We start from the raw sequence: 15,243 nt of genomic DNA, 5'->3' as shown, positions 1-15,243 counted from the left end.
AGTGGAGGAAGGAATCCATACTCTTGTCTAGTATGGAAGAGGGCAAACCTCCCTCCCTATCAAAGAAATGGCTGTATAGAAAGGAAGATAGCCATGTAGAGAGGACTGTTCAAGGGGGAACTGCCACTGTTGAGAGAGAGAGAGAGAGATGGCATCTATGTAGAGGACATTCTGTGGCCAAAGTTAAGACTCTTGGAGAATAACCTTGGATAACAGGAAGATAACTGTGGCATTACTTGGAGGACTACCAGAACTTTACTGGACGGTTGCAAGAACTTTGTCTGAGGAATAACCTCATTAGTGGGGTAGAGGGATAAAGCCCTGAATATGACTGAGTTGACCTGAGTGCAGTTATTGGCTTGGACGCTTAACAACAAGGCAGGTAGGGTGGGTGTGCCTATCCTTGGAGGAGGGAGCGTGAAGGGTGGTCCTTTGTTGATCTGTGTCAGAGTTCAGAGATCAGAATGTATGTCAGGAATACAGAAATGGGATAAGCAGGGAAGTTATATCCATATTATGGAGCCAGGGAAGACACATGCTTCAGCCACTCCTCATAGCCTTCCAGTCTGACATCTTCACCTTATCATGTAGGGGTGGGTAGGGATAGGTGTAAATCCCTGACCTACTGAGCATGGCACAAGCTGCCATTGAGGAGGTGGGATGACAGATTGTTCTGCAAACTGGGGGTACAACTTCAGTTTCTGCTGTTGGTCCTGACCTGCGGTTAAGCCAGACTACCAGGTTGCAGAATGGCTGAACTCTCCCTCCACAGCAAACATGACAATGAGGGAGCAACCAGAGGCCCAAAAACAATGTACATGAGCAATACTTAGAACCTTCAGGATTTATCAGGGGTATACCCCAGCCTGACTCTTGCTAAGGAACACCAACTTTAAGACACTTTTTATTTATTTATTTTTTTGAAAGACTTTACCACAGCTGAATTATGCTTGTTGTCACCTCACAGTAAACCAAAATTACTATCCTAGTATCATATGCTACCTCTCAACTGTCCAAATTTTCACAGAATGTCCAGGTTTTTACCTCTTATTTTTGGACTGTTCTAAATAAAATTTGTTTTTCTGATGGTGCCCCTAAATAATGGCATATATTTGAGTTTTAGACTTCATATCCTTTAGAAAGTATGTGCTAACACAAATCCTGATATTCTAGCAACTTTCTAAGTTATATGAGCAACATTTAAAATCTGTCTCTATTTTTAGGATTTTGTCCCCCCGCTATTTTAGGTTTTGTCCAGATTTCTTGTGCTAAGAGAGTGAGAGTGAGAGGTGTGCATGATAGATATACACATACTCTATGCAAATGCGCATAGGTGCAGGTACCACTAGAAAAAGGAAACTCACACGCACTCACTCACACACAAACAATTTAGAGCAGCCTTCATGTTTTAAGAGTTGGGTGGGTCCGGAGTATTCAGAGAAAACCCACAGATAACCTACACAGACTACTTAGCTTCTCTTAGGAATATTTTCATTCAAATCTTGCCACAGTTGTTAGACACACTGCATTTGTCTGCTGCATGCTGACAGCATTTAGCAAGAAAAATGTTTGTTTTTCAGAAGAACTGTGTGTAGTGAATGTCAGAGCTACTTACAGCTATGTCATTATGGATTTGGTAGGGAGACTGTCGCTGGCCTACAGAGGTGAATAAGGACAGCTATGAAAAAAATATCTGGATTGCAGTAGTTTCACTGGTGAAATTGTCTCATATATTACGAATCATTGTTATAGTGACCTCTGTTGTGAAGGTCAGCTGTTTTGGTGAGAGTCTGCTTACTAACTATATTTTTGTAGCCTAAAATTCCTAATTGATAGCTTTAGATGTACAAAATGGCAGTAACAAAGGTATTGCTTTTGGAATTATTTAGAAACACTATCACTTTGAAATCCTCATCTGTTTTTCTTTTTCTCTGTCAGGCTCTGAAATGTCTGTACCACATGTGGTATCAAGAGATCAGTTGCCATCAGAAAATCTGAGCGCAGCTCTCGGTCAGAAGATTGTGTCTCCAAACAGAGTGTTAAGTGATGCAAATAATTATGCTGGCATCATTGTTGGTTTCCCAGATCTTATGGTGAGTTGACAATTTCTTAAATATTAGCATATATGTTGAGACATGTAACCCTCATTGACTTTAGCCCCCCTGATTCATGAGATTTGTCTCATGCTAAGCAGCAACATTAATAACGACAACACTGCTTGACTCACCATTTTCCCTGTTACAATGAAGACTTTTCTGTCAAAGATCCATGGTTTTCTGATGATGAAATCCTTTAATTAAATGGAGGCTGGTTAAGAAAAATGGAACAATAAGAAGCCTTTTTCATCATGGTATGGTTTACATGCCTACAGAACATAATTTCTAGACTATATATTCAGCTGTGTTATTAGTTATCACTTAGGGAAGGGCACTTGCAACATATTTCATTTGTAGCCTTTCTCTTATTTCCGTGCATATTACCAGCAGGTGGTTTTGCTACCAATATGTCTTTGTGTATAAGTCTTTAGGGTGCCAAGTCATAGTGTGACCTATCTATGTGTATTGCTGAATTCTGCAGTCTGCAGACAGCATAGTACGCAAGTGAAATAATGAGAGTGACAAGAATGCAGAAGCTTAAGTAGCTATAACATAGAGGTCCAATACAGAGAGTTAGTTCTCACCATAGGTCAAAATGCCATGTTTGTAGCATTATCAAAAGGCTGACTATAGCAAATGCTACAGTCATTGGAAATATGTTTGTTGATGAAAGCAGCGCAAATCAAATGACACAATTTACATATTGTAGATGGTTATGGACTAATGCCCACACAAAGATGATCAGGTGTGGTCATGATTCATGAAGGACCTAGTACAGTCTATTAAGATTTATAAGGAGTTCTTTGGTGCTTTGATGAGGAGGAATCCCTCAATGAATATGCTTTGTGGAGCTCATTGACCCTTTCCTGTTATCTGTGCATCAGGACCAACAAGCAAGTTACTGTCAGATTTCTTGGGCAGCATAAATCATGGTGGCAGGACTCAACAACATTCTGGGTGGTGGGCAGGGAAGATGTGAGCAGCTCATAAATATTCCAAAATTTTGAGTCATAAGGGGGTGGGTGGTACTGTTTCTGGAAACCATGGTCCCAACCTTGCATGGTTTTTCCCTGGACAAAACGTCCATTTAAAAAGTGTACTGTACTCAAATCAGATTCAGAAAACTCCATCCTAACTACATGTATAGCTCCTGGGATAATTGTTGATTGTATATACTCTATGTTGAGTAGCTGTCTTGACTGTAGAGAAAACTTAGGATTGCATCTCTGCTATATGGATAGATGGTACCTTTGTAGATACTGCCACAAAATCTGGCTATGATGGAAATTGTGTTTCTTCACCTTGGCATTTTTCAGGTGTACACAGATGAGCGTGACTGCTGCAACTTCAGAACTAAATGTAATGTACTCCATGTCCAGTGTCAGGTCATCCTCTTTTTCCCACTTGGTGATACTTCCAGATAGATAGCCATAAGCTGCTTCATTTTTTGTAGATGGCAGATCCACAACCAGCAGCAGAAAAATATGCCTTTCCTCATTCCTGAGAAGTCCATACACAGTATAAAGATGCTCACACATACTGTACTGTGTCTGGAAGATGTCAATCATTTACAACTGCGAGGTTGTGAGGTCCTGTAGATTGGTGGTGATGCAGAGTCTGATGCCCCATGCACTGGCCTGGTAATCAATGAGCCTCAATCCTCACCACTGGCACCAGTGAGGGACGTATGCGTTGGAAGGATGACAAGTACACACACAGTAAAGTACAAATTCCTCTTAAGAGCACAGAGAGATCACAGTCAGTCTGGGGCTGGTTTCTGCCTCTTTCTGCAGATCCCCAATAAGACTCCCCACTTGCATAGCTATAGGGTTAAGATTTCAGCCGAGTGGTCAAGCCAAAACCTCCAGCACACTCTCTGTCCAACCAGTGCTTAATGTCCCTGCCCAAGTAGTTGACGCACACACACACACACACACACACACACACACACACACACACACACACACACACACACACACATATACACTTTGAGATCTGATTTATATACAAACACACAAACACTCCTGGGGAAGGCAGGTACAGGTTCACTAGCTATGCCCCCTTCTGACCAAACTATAAGGTAGTTATCACTGCCAACAGCCACTACTTATCAGCTACTCTAAGGCCCTTACAAAGCTGCCCAATCCTCCTGTGTAATGTTAATATTATCCAAATGGTAACTGTAACCAAGAGCAAGGCTATTGGAGTGGCCTATACAGTGTCACCAAATACATATGCAAGCATATGCAAGTACTTTAAGAGCTTAAATATCTCTAAACAAACCAGCCACAATGATAGGTTTAAATGTATTTAATAATAAATAATAAAAGAAAAAGACAATACTCAATCAATACAGCAACTACAGAGTTCAGCATCACAGGAATAGTTTAAAACAACATTGCAGGACAGTCTCAAATAAAAACAGAAAACATATAAACTAATCTTTACTATATTAAATAACGTACTTACAGAGCAAAGCAGATGCAGATGATGGATGTTTCTAGATCCAACACTATACAAAATGCCCAGTGTTTCTCTGAGAGAGTTCTTAAATTAATAGTCAGCATTACTGCTGGGTTAGCTCAGATAACATCAATCATTGTCACCTGACTTCTGTTCCCAGGCTAAACAGATACTTAGAATTTAACACCTCTGTGTCAAAAATACATATCTCTCAAAAGTCCGCAGCTGCTAGGAAGTCATAGAGCAAGAAAACACTTTACATTTGAAACCTAGTAATTATTTCTGTTTCAAGACAATAGGAAAACCTCTGGCTCTAGACATTGTGTCTGCTTGCTGCAGTGAAACTGAGATAACACATTTGTAAAATACTTTACTTTTCAACTTATTTTTCTTGAAGTTTTGCAAGTTAACTCTGTATGTTCCAGCTTTTACTATTGAAACATACATTTGCACAGGTATATAGTTTATATACATTTCTGTTCTTTTCCTGTAGGGTACACTGTGGTTACATTCTTGAAGCTCAGTACATAACATACAGTTCTTTTACAATTGTAAGACAAGCATATGAATCATATTAATATTCACAAATGACGTGATTATTTACAAAATTCCAGATTACTGAGCTGGCAGTGTCACAGAGAATGCCATAGGTGCCATGTCCTGCTGTGTGTCCCTCCTTAGCTTGTGGAAAAAAATGGCCTTCCCTTGGTAGAAATGTGAAGGAACTATAGTCCTTCATAGCATATAACATATTGGGCATCACAGACTGTTCCCTCTACTAGTGTCTGGACATCACAGACTGTTCCCTCTATGGAACAGGCTGTGTTTATTCATTAGGTTCTGCAGGGTCTCCTTGTTTTTGTTTCCATGCAGTGCTGTATCATTTAACTTGGGGGTCTGGCACATGTGCTGGCCACCGTCCTGCTTGACCTCATGGCCTGAGAGGCTCTGAAGGCTGTTGGATCTAGTGCATCTTCTTCCCACTCTGTACTTCAGCTCATATCCATTCTGTGTGCCTGCCATAACACCTCTCTCTAATTTTCCATACACAGTAGCAGTATACTTTTCCTTTTGTGGCCTTCTTTTGGTTAAACAGTTACCAGTGTATGTTGAGGCCTAACTTTCCTTTCTTGAATGTTGTTGATGTCCTTCTGTATTGCTGTTGCAGTATTTTTTACAGTAAGGATCCCCTGCCCAGGGTGACCCAATATCCGGCCAGTATACCAAAGCCTTAGGTTATGATAGGGATGTCGTACATCACATGTATGTTCCCCATGTATGGTGCAGGGCATAATGGTGATGTACAAATGTACAGTCCTCTGAACTTCTTTACCAGCAGTCTGAATGCCATCTCTGATCATTGGTCTGAATGCTCTTTCATCTGCTGGTTACCAAGCCATTTTCAGATAAGTCTCCTTTTCGGGTTTTTCTTCTTTTATTTGTGGTTGTTGATTTACATGTCATCCATTAAGGGGAAATGTCATTGTGGGAAACAGATTCCTTATAAGGATCATCACGAGCAGTGTTTGTTTTGCTTAGGTCTTCTCATAACCATATGTCTTTTTCAGTTTGTCAGGCATTTGTCCCAAAAACTTTGAGTGGTTGTCTGTCCACTTTGGCTATTTGCCTAGAGAACCATAGTCTTAAATTGTTGGCTGAAGGTACATCTGGGCTCTGGGATTCATGGCTTCCACCATTACTATACTTTCTCTGGCCAGACTTCACATGAGAAAGCTTCAGTGGTTCCTAAAGTCAGCCTGGCTTCAGCATTGTCATCCTTTAGACTTTCCAATTACTCTTCTCTCATATGTCAAGTTAGAGCTCCAGTGGTGGATTCATCAAGTGTCCCTCAACCCAGGACTTCCTTTTCAGCCTCTAGTCCCCACTCAGGAACTCTTTTGGATGCATCAGACATGGGGTTGGGAGCTTCCTTCGGTCCTCTGAAGGTTCAGGGCCTTTAGTCTCTTCATCAAAGGAAGGACCATATCAGTATCAAAGAAATGAGAACTCCTCTTCTGGCTCTTCAAGCCTTCCATTCTCTTTTCCTTCAAGGGCCCCTCAAAATATTCACAGACAATACCACAGTGATATGGTACATCAATAATTAAGGGGGGAGACATGGTCTTACCTCTTCTTCAGGTTAGCTCTTCAAGTTTGGGATCTTGCTGCCCAGTATCAAGTGAGCCTTCAGGCTGTTTATATTCCTTCATATCAGAACATTGTGGCAGACTCTCTGAACAGGTCCATAACATAGACTCATGAGTGGATGCTTCACAGAGATGTGTTTCTGGACATTGTTCACCAGTGGGGTACTCCTTGAGTAGATATTTTTGCCTCCACTCTGAACAGACAATTTCCTTTGTCTCACACCAGAGTCCTATGTCTTCTGGCTTGGAAGGTGGACTCTCTGTGTTTTTCCTGGAAGGAGATGTTTCTTTATGCCTTTCCTCTCATACTGAGGGTCTTATTCAAGATAGAACATGATTCTCCCAAAATATTTTTGGTGATTCCCTTTTGGCCCAGACAGCATTGGTTCCCTTTTCTTCTGCATTTGGCAAAGGGAAATCATCACAAGTTACCTCATAGGGTGGACCTACTCACACAGGACAAGGGGTCTCTCATCCATCCCCACTTATCCACTCTTCAACTGACACTGCGGGTGATATGGTTTTGATCCCTTTTAGACCCTTTTTTTTTCTCTGAGGACATGCTTCGGATTCTGCAGGAGGCCAGGAAACCCAGTACCGTGAAATCTTATTTATCAAAATTAAAGAGATTTCCTGTTTGGTGTCTTGCTCATAACCTGGATCCACTTTCTGTAGAAGTTCCTTTGGTTCTCTCTTATTTGTGTGAGTTGCTCAACTCTGGATTGGCATACTCTTCTGTTAAAGCCCACCTGTCAACCATTTTTGCAAGTCTATCTTTGACTCCTCCCGTACCTTCGAGATTTGAGGTCAAACAGTTCCTTAAAGGTGTCATTCATTTTAGGCCCCACAGGAAGCCTATTCCTCCTTCTTGGGACCTTAATTTTGTTTTGGAAAAATTGACTCAGGCTCCTTTTGAGCCTGGAGCTTCAGCTTCTTTATAGCATTGTTCTTGGAAGACTCTTCTTTTGGCCATTACCTCAGCCAAATGGGTATCTGAGCTGCAGCCCCTTATGGCTGTTCCTCCTTTTTTTAGTTTTTCATGAGGTCAGGGTGTCTCTTTGTACTAATCTTTCTTTTTTGCCTAAGGTGGATCAGTCTATTCATTTCCCCACTTTTTTTTTCCGTCTCTGTCTACTAGTGAGAATTTTCTTCACTCCTTCGATTTGCATAGACAGCTCAGATATTTGGATAAAGCTAAAGCCATTTTATAAATCTGAGCAACTTTTTGATTCCTTTCATCCTAAGTCTTTGGGATTGGCTATTTCTTCATGAATATTTAATGCCATTTTCTTCTGTTGCTCTTTTCATGGGAAAATACTTTTTTTTTCTGTTAAGGCTCATTCTTCCAGGGCTGTGGCTTCTTCTGGTGCTTTTTTCAAAAGATTGGATACCAGCTCTATCCCTGAGGCAGCTACTTGGACTTTTATTGCACACTTTTACCAAGCACTATAAGCTGGATGTGGTCTAGGGATCGATTTGCCATGGCTTTTCTGCATGGCTTTCTTCGAGGCTCTGCTGGAACTTCCTCCTCCCACTTTTCCTTCTGAGCTTTTGTACTCTCCCTACTGTAGGGAGTACTGCTGGTAGATATCCCTCTCTTCAGTGTTGCAGTATTCACTATCTCTCTCCTCCCCCTGTTTCGTTCTTCTTCTGGATGCACATGTTCCTCTTTTCTCCTTGGACTGTTGCTCCTTCTCGTGATTTCCAGATCTGAGGATGGTACATCTGTACATCACCTTTATGTCCCATGCTGGGCATGGGGGGCATATGTGTGATGCACAATGTCCCTATTACAACCTAAGGCTTTGGTATACTGTCCGGAAGTCGAGCTGTTATGGGCAGGGGATTCTTACTGTAAGGAATACTGCAACAGTGAAGAGCAGGACATCTACCATTATGGTAAGATTTTACACAACTGTACTTCCGATGTAGATACTCAGTATGCCTGGTACTTCCATTTCCTGAAAATGGTCATGTAGAGGTTCTTCATCCATCATAGCTGCTGGACAGACACTGGGGCATATACTTGTGGTAAGTGTACCCAGTGTATGAAGTGCATCTCTGCTGTGTTGTCCTTAATTGCATTGCACCTCTTCAAAGGGTAAACTGTATTTGTGCTTGTGTTTACTTTTCATTCACATTTTTTGTGGTGTTGTCAGGCCTATCGTCCATTCCTGTATACATTTCCCTGGTATATGGCACAGATATGCTGACTAGCTATTGTATACTTTAGGTGTAATGTTCTTCTGTACTGCTTGTTTTTTTTTTTTGTGTTGTTGCATGTGCTGCTTCTCTGATTCTGTATGCTTTAGGGTTTTATGCTCCTTCAGTATTATCTTGTGTTATGTTTCCAGTTAATGATTGTTTGCCTGTGTATTGTTAATCAGGCAGCAGACATACTGAACTGTTTTTGGATATCCCAGTTGCTGCTCGCAGACACCTGAACCTGACTATGTATGGTCACATGTATGAAGTTGCAGCTCTGCAGCATCATTGAAATGTTAGTTCATCTTCCAGTATTTGAATAATTATTAATCACTCATTTGATGCCAATCTCTTGTCATGGAGCCAAGTCCTTCATCTGCTTATATCAGGATTTTATATGTGTGAGCATTAGTATATGAAGACTAATTCCTCACCTTCCATTCAGTACTTTCTGCTGCTCATTTCCGAATAGAAATGAGAAGTATTCACTGATATTCTACCATGCTTTAGTCATCTCTATAAACATTAGTTAGGTTTTGTATTTTCTGTTTATCTTGTTTGACATTACTGTACATAGCTGACACATTGTTTTTTCATAGTCTTGCAAATTGTTTTCTTACTAATTTGTTTTCTATAGTTAAGGTCACAAATAACTACAGCTCTGGTCATTAAACTGACCCCCACCCCAATGATTTTCAGTTCAAATATTTTTTGTGTGTGTGTTTGTGTGGGTGTTCTGCAAGATCAGCCCAAAGTTTCCCTTCCTACTCCCAGATGATCCATTCATCCCTCCAAAATGGCAAGAGATTTCGGACCCAGTCACTTCCAAGTGAAGGTGAGAGTTGGATGTTAGGGAATTGGACAGTCCTCAAATCCTGTGGACATTCCTGTTCTCACTCCTCAGTAGCCTGTTTGCTCTGCTAGAAAGGGAAAACAAACTGTTATCTTGTTGTGGACTTCCGAAGTTTAGAAGATATGTGTAAAAATGCATCAGTCCTGTAGAGACATACTGATGTGAAGAATGACACAGAAAAAAATTGGAGAACAAGAAAGTGTCAAAAATATTAGATGCAGTATGCCCGGATACAATATAGTCAGGCATGGCAGACAAAATAAGCGCACAGATGGTGTAGCAATCATCTGTGAAAATTCCCTAACAATCACCTTACTTCCACAGGAAATTCCCACATTTAACAATGCTGAAATTTTAATAACACTCCTAAAAATCAACAATATGAAAAGCATATGTTTAACAACAATTTATATGCAACCAGGGAATAACATTGATACTGCTGAAAGCATCTTGTATTGGGTATGCCAACAAATTAACCATGAAACCTTTAAACTTGGAGATTTAAATATAGACTGGCAACTCATAAATTCTACTGCCCCCACTGAATCCATAAAGTTGTTAAACTTCAGACAATTAATAACCATACCTACTAGAATTAATAAAACTTCAGGGAGACACACAACATTAGGCTGTATTCTTACAAACAAATCAGACACACTGACAGAAGTATTAAGCCTCTCAGATAGCATAAGTGACCACATACCAACATATGCCATTAGAACTCACCATAATCTAGATAAACATATTATCTATAATCAAATACGAAATACAACCAATTTAAACAAAGATATTTTCAGTGAAACACTAAAACAATGTAACCGGAATGTACTTAGTACAGTACCACTAAATACTGCTGTAGAACACTTTAATGACATATTCTTACAGACCTTAAATAGTCTAGCACCAGTACGTAATAAAAGAGTAAAGTCCAACCCCGCACGATGGCTGACAAAGAAACAAAAAAAAATATGACAAAGAGGGATAAAGCCTGGAAACATTGGTATAAAATAGAACTCAAAATACCTTCCAGCAATTTAGACATCTTAGAAACCTTCCAAAACTTCATGTCAAACAAGATAAGCAAAGATACAATACCAACCTACAAGACATAGAAATAACCCAAAATTTTTTGGTCATCAATAAATAAATAAACTGTTCCACCCTGGCAAGACCACCACTCCCTCTCCAAAAACAGACAATATGACAGACTCTATCCTCACACAGTTTAATACTTACTTATACAATCAATATTATCTCTCTTAGATGCTAATACATTTGTCCCCTTCTGTCTACACTTGTCCAATCAAAACCACCCACAGCTCTTCAGTTTTAGTCCAGTACCCACCTTGCTCATAAGGAGCTTGATCCTTAAACTAAAAACTACTTCCATAGCTGTAGACCAACTACCATCAGACTACCTAAAAATGGCTGCAGAAGTCATAGCTTTCCCTGTGTCCATGCTTATTAATAGGTCCATAGCAGAAAGATACTTCCCATCACTCTGAAAAAAATCCTAATTCATACCACTGCACAAAGTTTGGCACATCTACAGAGTTTAATAACTACAGACTGGTAATGATCCCCCCTCCAAAATATTAGAGAAATGCACCCATATGCAGCTGATACAGTACTTAACCTTAAATAACCTGCTCTCAGAAACACAACATGTCTTTAGGCCCCAGCACAGCACTATACTAGGTGCTATACTAGATTAAAGTGCAATCAGTTCTCAGAAGGCAGCATTTGTAAACGAGGGGAGAATGAGGAAAGAAACTGCACATGTCCTTTAACTTATACACACACACACACACACACACACACACACACACACACACACACACACACGCACACACACACACACACACACACACACACAGATATGCATATGTGTAACACATTGACCATTCTAGAACAAGTCATATGCACTGTGGATCTTTGTGCTACTTCATTAAGGAAGATTGAAGAAATCATTTCAGAAAGTTTCTTAACTGCATTTTGGTTGTTGTTATTCTTGCATACATCTCATCTTTATTTCATTTAGACTATGCAGTCAGTAACTGACATCACAGAAATGCAGAATCCTGCCATGTTAAAGGTACTGACCCTTCTTTTTTTTTTTTTTAACAAGTAACATCTTTATTGAATTAGCACATATCAGAAAACAAACCGTATTGACATATTTTTAGTCCCAAACATTATACATTACATATAATCTTCTATACAATTATTGGCTCATTCAATTCCTGTCTTCCCTTAAACCTCATTCCTCCTCCAAAACATTATTCTGCTTGTATTGTTCCCAGAATTTCCATTTTTTTCTATTTAATTTGCTCCTACTCTTTTCTGTAGATCCCTCTTCTAGTTCTGTTATCTTTGTTACTATATTCACTACTTCTGATACACTTGGTTTAGACTTTGAATTCCATTTTCTAGTAATTGCATTTTTGGCAGCCACAATAATTAAATTCAGCAAGGCCTTACTATCTCTAGGCAATTCTGATTCTGTGTCACAGCTCAGTAAATCATTTCCTTAGTTATGCCACTTTGCTCACCCAGTATTTCTGACAGAGTAGTCTGCAGGGAAATTTTAAAGTCTGTGAACTCATTATACTCCCAAAAATATGTTCCCAACTGACTCTTTCTTCCCAATCACATCTCCAACATTTGCAATCTACTCCAGGAGAAAATCTTTGGAATCTGTTTGGGGTATAAAAATACCTGTGAAAATACTTCTAAACAAAGATCCTAAATCTTCTAGACTTTGTTGCATATTTGGAAGCCATACATATATCCTGCCATGTTTCTTTGTGAATTGCTCATCCAGTCTCACTTCCCAGTCCTTTCTAACCTCTTCTGATTGATTCCTTTACTTATCATGCAATATTTTGTATGTCCTACTAATTAATTAATTATGTATTAATTCATTTTATTTTATTTATTGACATTTGGTGACTGGGAAAGTCTGACTGGGTCAGGAACTCATTTTCACCAGAGGCCCTGGGAGAAAGGCTCCAGCAAATACAGACCATTATACAATTTATATAGTTTAGTTAATAAAGACATTTTACAGCCATTTAAACATTTCTAAAATTTAAAACCATGCATTAGTCAAACATAAAAATATGCTATCAGTAGTTATAATTTTTTATTCACATTGAAGAGCATAAAAAACTTAGTATCCCTTTTTAACAGCAGCTTCTGTTCTAGAATCTACTAAAAACTCTACCAATTCTGATCTTTCATTTAGGATCCCCCTTCTCTTTGCCTATACTCTGATATGAATCCTTGACAGAGAAGGCAATCACTAGCCTGCAGTCCAAATGATTTATTGTCCTATTACCATTCTATTACCTTTCCCTCTGTAATTATTTGCTTCCAATACCTTGGTTCCTTTGCCAGTTTTTTCCAGTAAATTCCAACCCTCCCTTGCCTATTCTATGTACCCCTAATTGCAGTCATCTGTATTGACAGAATATCCTATCTCCATTCCCATGTTGGCTTAGTTCTTAAGAGTACATTCTGCTACTTTATGAATATAATATTTTGTATGGTTATTGTTATTCTCAAAGATCTGCATTCAAAATCACAGTCTCTCCTTATTTTGTGAGCTTTTGCCCTGCTTCATCATCATCCCTTTCCACTTTGAATTGTAGCTTTCTGCTTCTGCTGTGTGTAGGAGCTTTAAATGTGTAGGTCGGAAAGACCCCTTCATATCAGGTAGTCACAAACCACCTTGTTCTATTGGAATGATAAACTTTTTACATGCAACGCTTGCCTTGTTATCATCCCAAATAAAATCCTCAACTCTTTATTAATTACCATCCATAACTTCCCCTCTGGTTGATAAAAATGTGCCAGACATTCTGTATAAAACTGAAGAGACTAAAACATTTTCACTGCTTGTACCTTGCTATCCATATAAATATAACAGGGCTTCAAATTTCTCAGTATTTGTATTATTTTTTGTTTAGTCTCTACCCACATATCCTTAGCTGCCATAACAGAATCCTTATTAACCCATACTCCTAAGTACTTCATTTATCATGTCTCAATAAATATGGGTATTTCTGAACCAGTTGTTGTGTGAGTACATAATTTACAGCTATTACCTGGTTTTATCTTGTATCCCCAAAAGACTTGGAACTGTCTCAGAATGTTCCACAGCACTAAAATATACTTTTCTGGTTGTATCAGGTGCAAAATGTTGTTTGTCTTTCAGCTTTTCCAGGTAAGTGCTCGCCACAGCGGAACTCCAGTCCGCTAATGATTGGCAGTAGAATTTTACGAAACGCCAAGGTGCCAGCTCGACGCCCAACCTTCTACGAAGGCATGCCCATTTATGCACGCATGTCTTTCAAACGCTACCCAACCGAGGGGAGGACATGCAGATTCCACACAGAAGGCACTCCCAAGCCAAGCCGAGAATCAAATGGGAGAACCTCTTGTTGTGAGGTAACAGCGCTACCGCCATACCACTGCGGCAGGTGAAAAATGTCTGCAAATTAAGCCAACTTTTCTTGATTCCCATGCCAATTATATTCTTGAATTTCTGAGTTTCATATTTTCTTTGCCTATGGCTCTAAATATAATGCAAATAACAAAGGAGAAAGAGGACACTCCTGCCTGCTTCCTCTGTTCAAACTGAATTTATCAGAGAGGAACCACCCCACTTTGATTTTCACCTCCAATTACTCATATATTTTCCTAATTAACCTTTTTTTTAAAACCAGAAACATCTTTATTAAATTATCACGTATGACATAGGCAATCATACATTTATATAAATGAAAATAAACCATGTTGACATAATTTTAGTTGCAAACATTATACATCACAAACTATAATGACATAATTGTAGTTGCAAACATTATACATCAGTTATAATCTATTCAGTCATTGCCAGTCAAACATTACATAGCTCATTCAAATCCTGCCCTATTTTAAACCTTGTTCTTCCTCTGCATGTATTGTTCCCACAGTTCCCATTTTTTCCTATGTAATATGTCCCTACTTCTTTCTAAAGGTCCTAATTCCAGTTGTTTTATCTCTGTTACTGTATTCAGTACTTCTAATAAAGTTGGTTTACACTTTAATTTTCTTTTTCTAGTAATTGCATTTTTGGCAACCACCATAATTAGACCTACCAAGGCCTTATGATGTCTAAGCAATTCTGATTCTGTATCATAGCTCAAAAAATTATTTTCTTAGTTGCACAAATTTTCTCACCCAGTATGTCTGACAAGAGCAGTCTGCAGGGAATCGTTAAAGTCTGCCAACTCATTACACTCCCAGAAAATATGATCCCAGTTACCTCTTTCTTCCCCATCACACCTCCAACATTTGCTGTCTACCTGAGGAAAAATTCTATGGCATCTACTTGGGTATAGAAATACCTATGTAAACACTTCCAAACAAAGATTCTGAATTTCTAGACATTGTTGTATATTTGAGAGACACACATATATCCCTCATTGTTTCT

The 15,243-nt window shown here is 39.2% G+C and overlaps 1 protein-coding gene across 1 annotated transcript in view; it reads left to right on the top strand.

Moving 5' to 3' along the window:
- Positions 1-15,243, top strand: part of VWA8 (von Willebrand factor A domain containing 8) — a 3,458,065-nt gene that overhangs the window by 2,100,211 nt on the left and 1,342,611 nt on the right. The window contains exon 34 of the mRNA XM_044071701.1: positions 1,939-2,093. Coding sequence (XP_043927636.1) covers positions 1,939-2,093 — 155 coding nt within the window. The remainder of the gene's footprint in view (positions 1-1,938; positions 2,094-15,243) is intronic.

Source organism: Protopterus annectens, chromosome 5.part0, assembly GCF_019279795.1.
Source record: "Protopterus annectens isolate FY-2018-M chromosome 5.part0, PAN1.0, whole genome shotgun sequence".
In the NCBI taxonomy this organism is placed as follows: Eukaryota; Metazoa; Chordata; order Ceratodontiformes; family Protopteridae; genus Protopterus; species Protopterus annectens.
The sequence above is the reverse complement of the archived record's forward strand: the minus strand, read 5'-3'. Positions and strand labels throughout refer to the sequence as shown.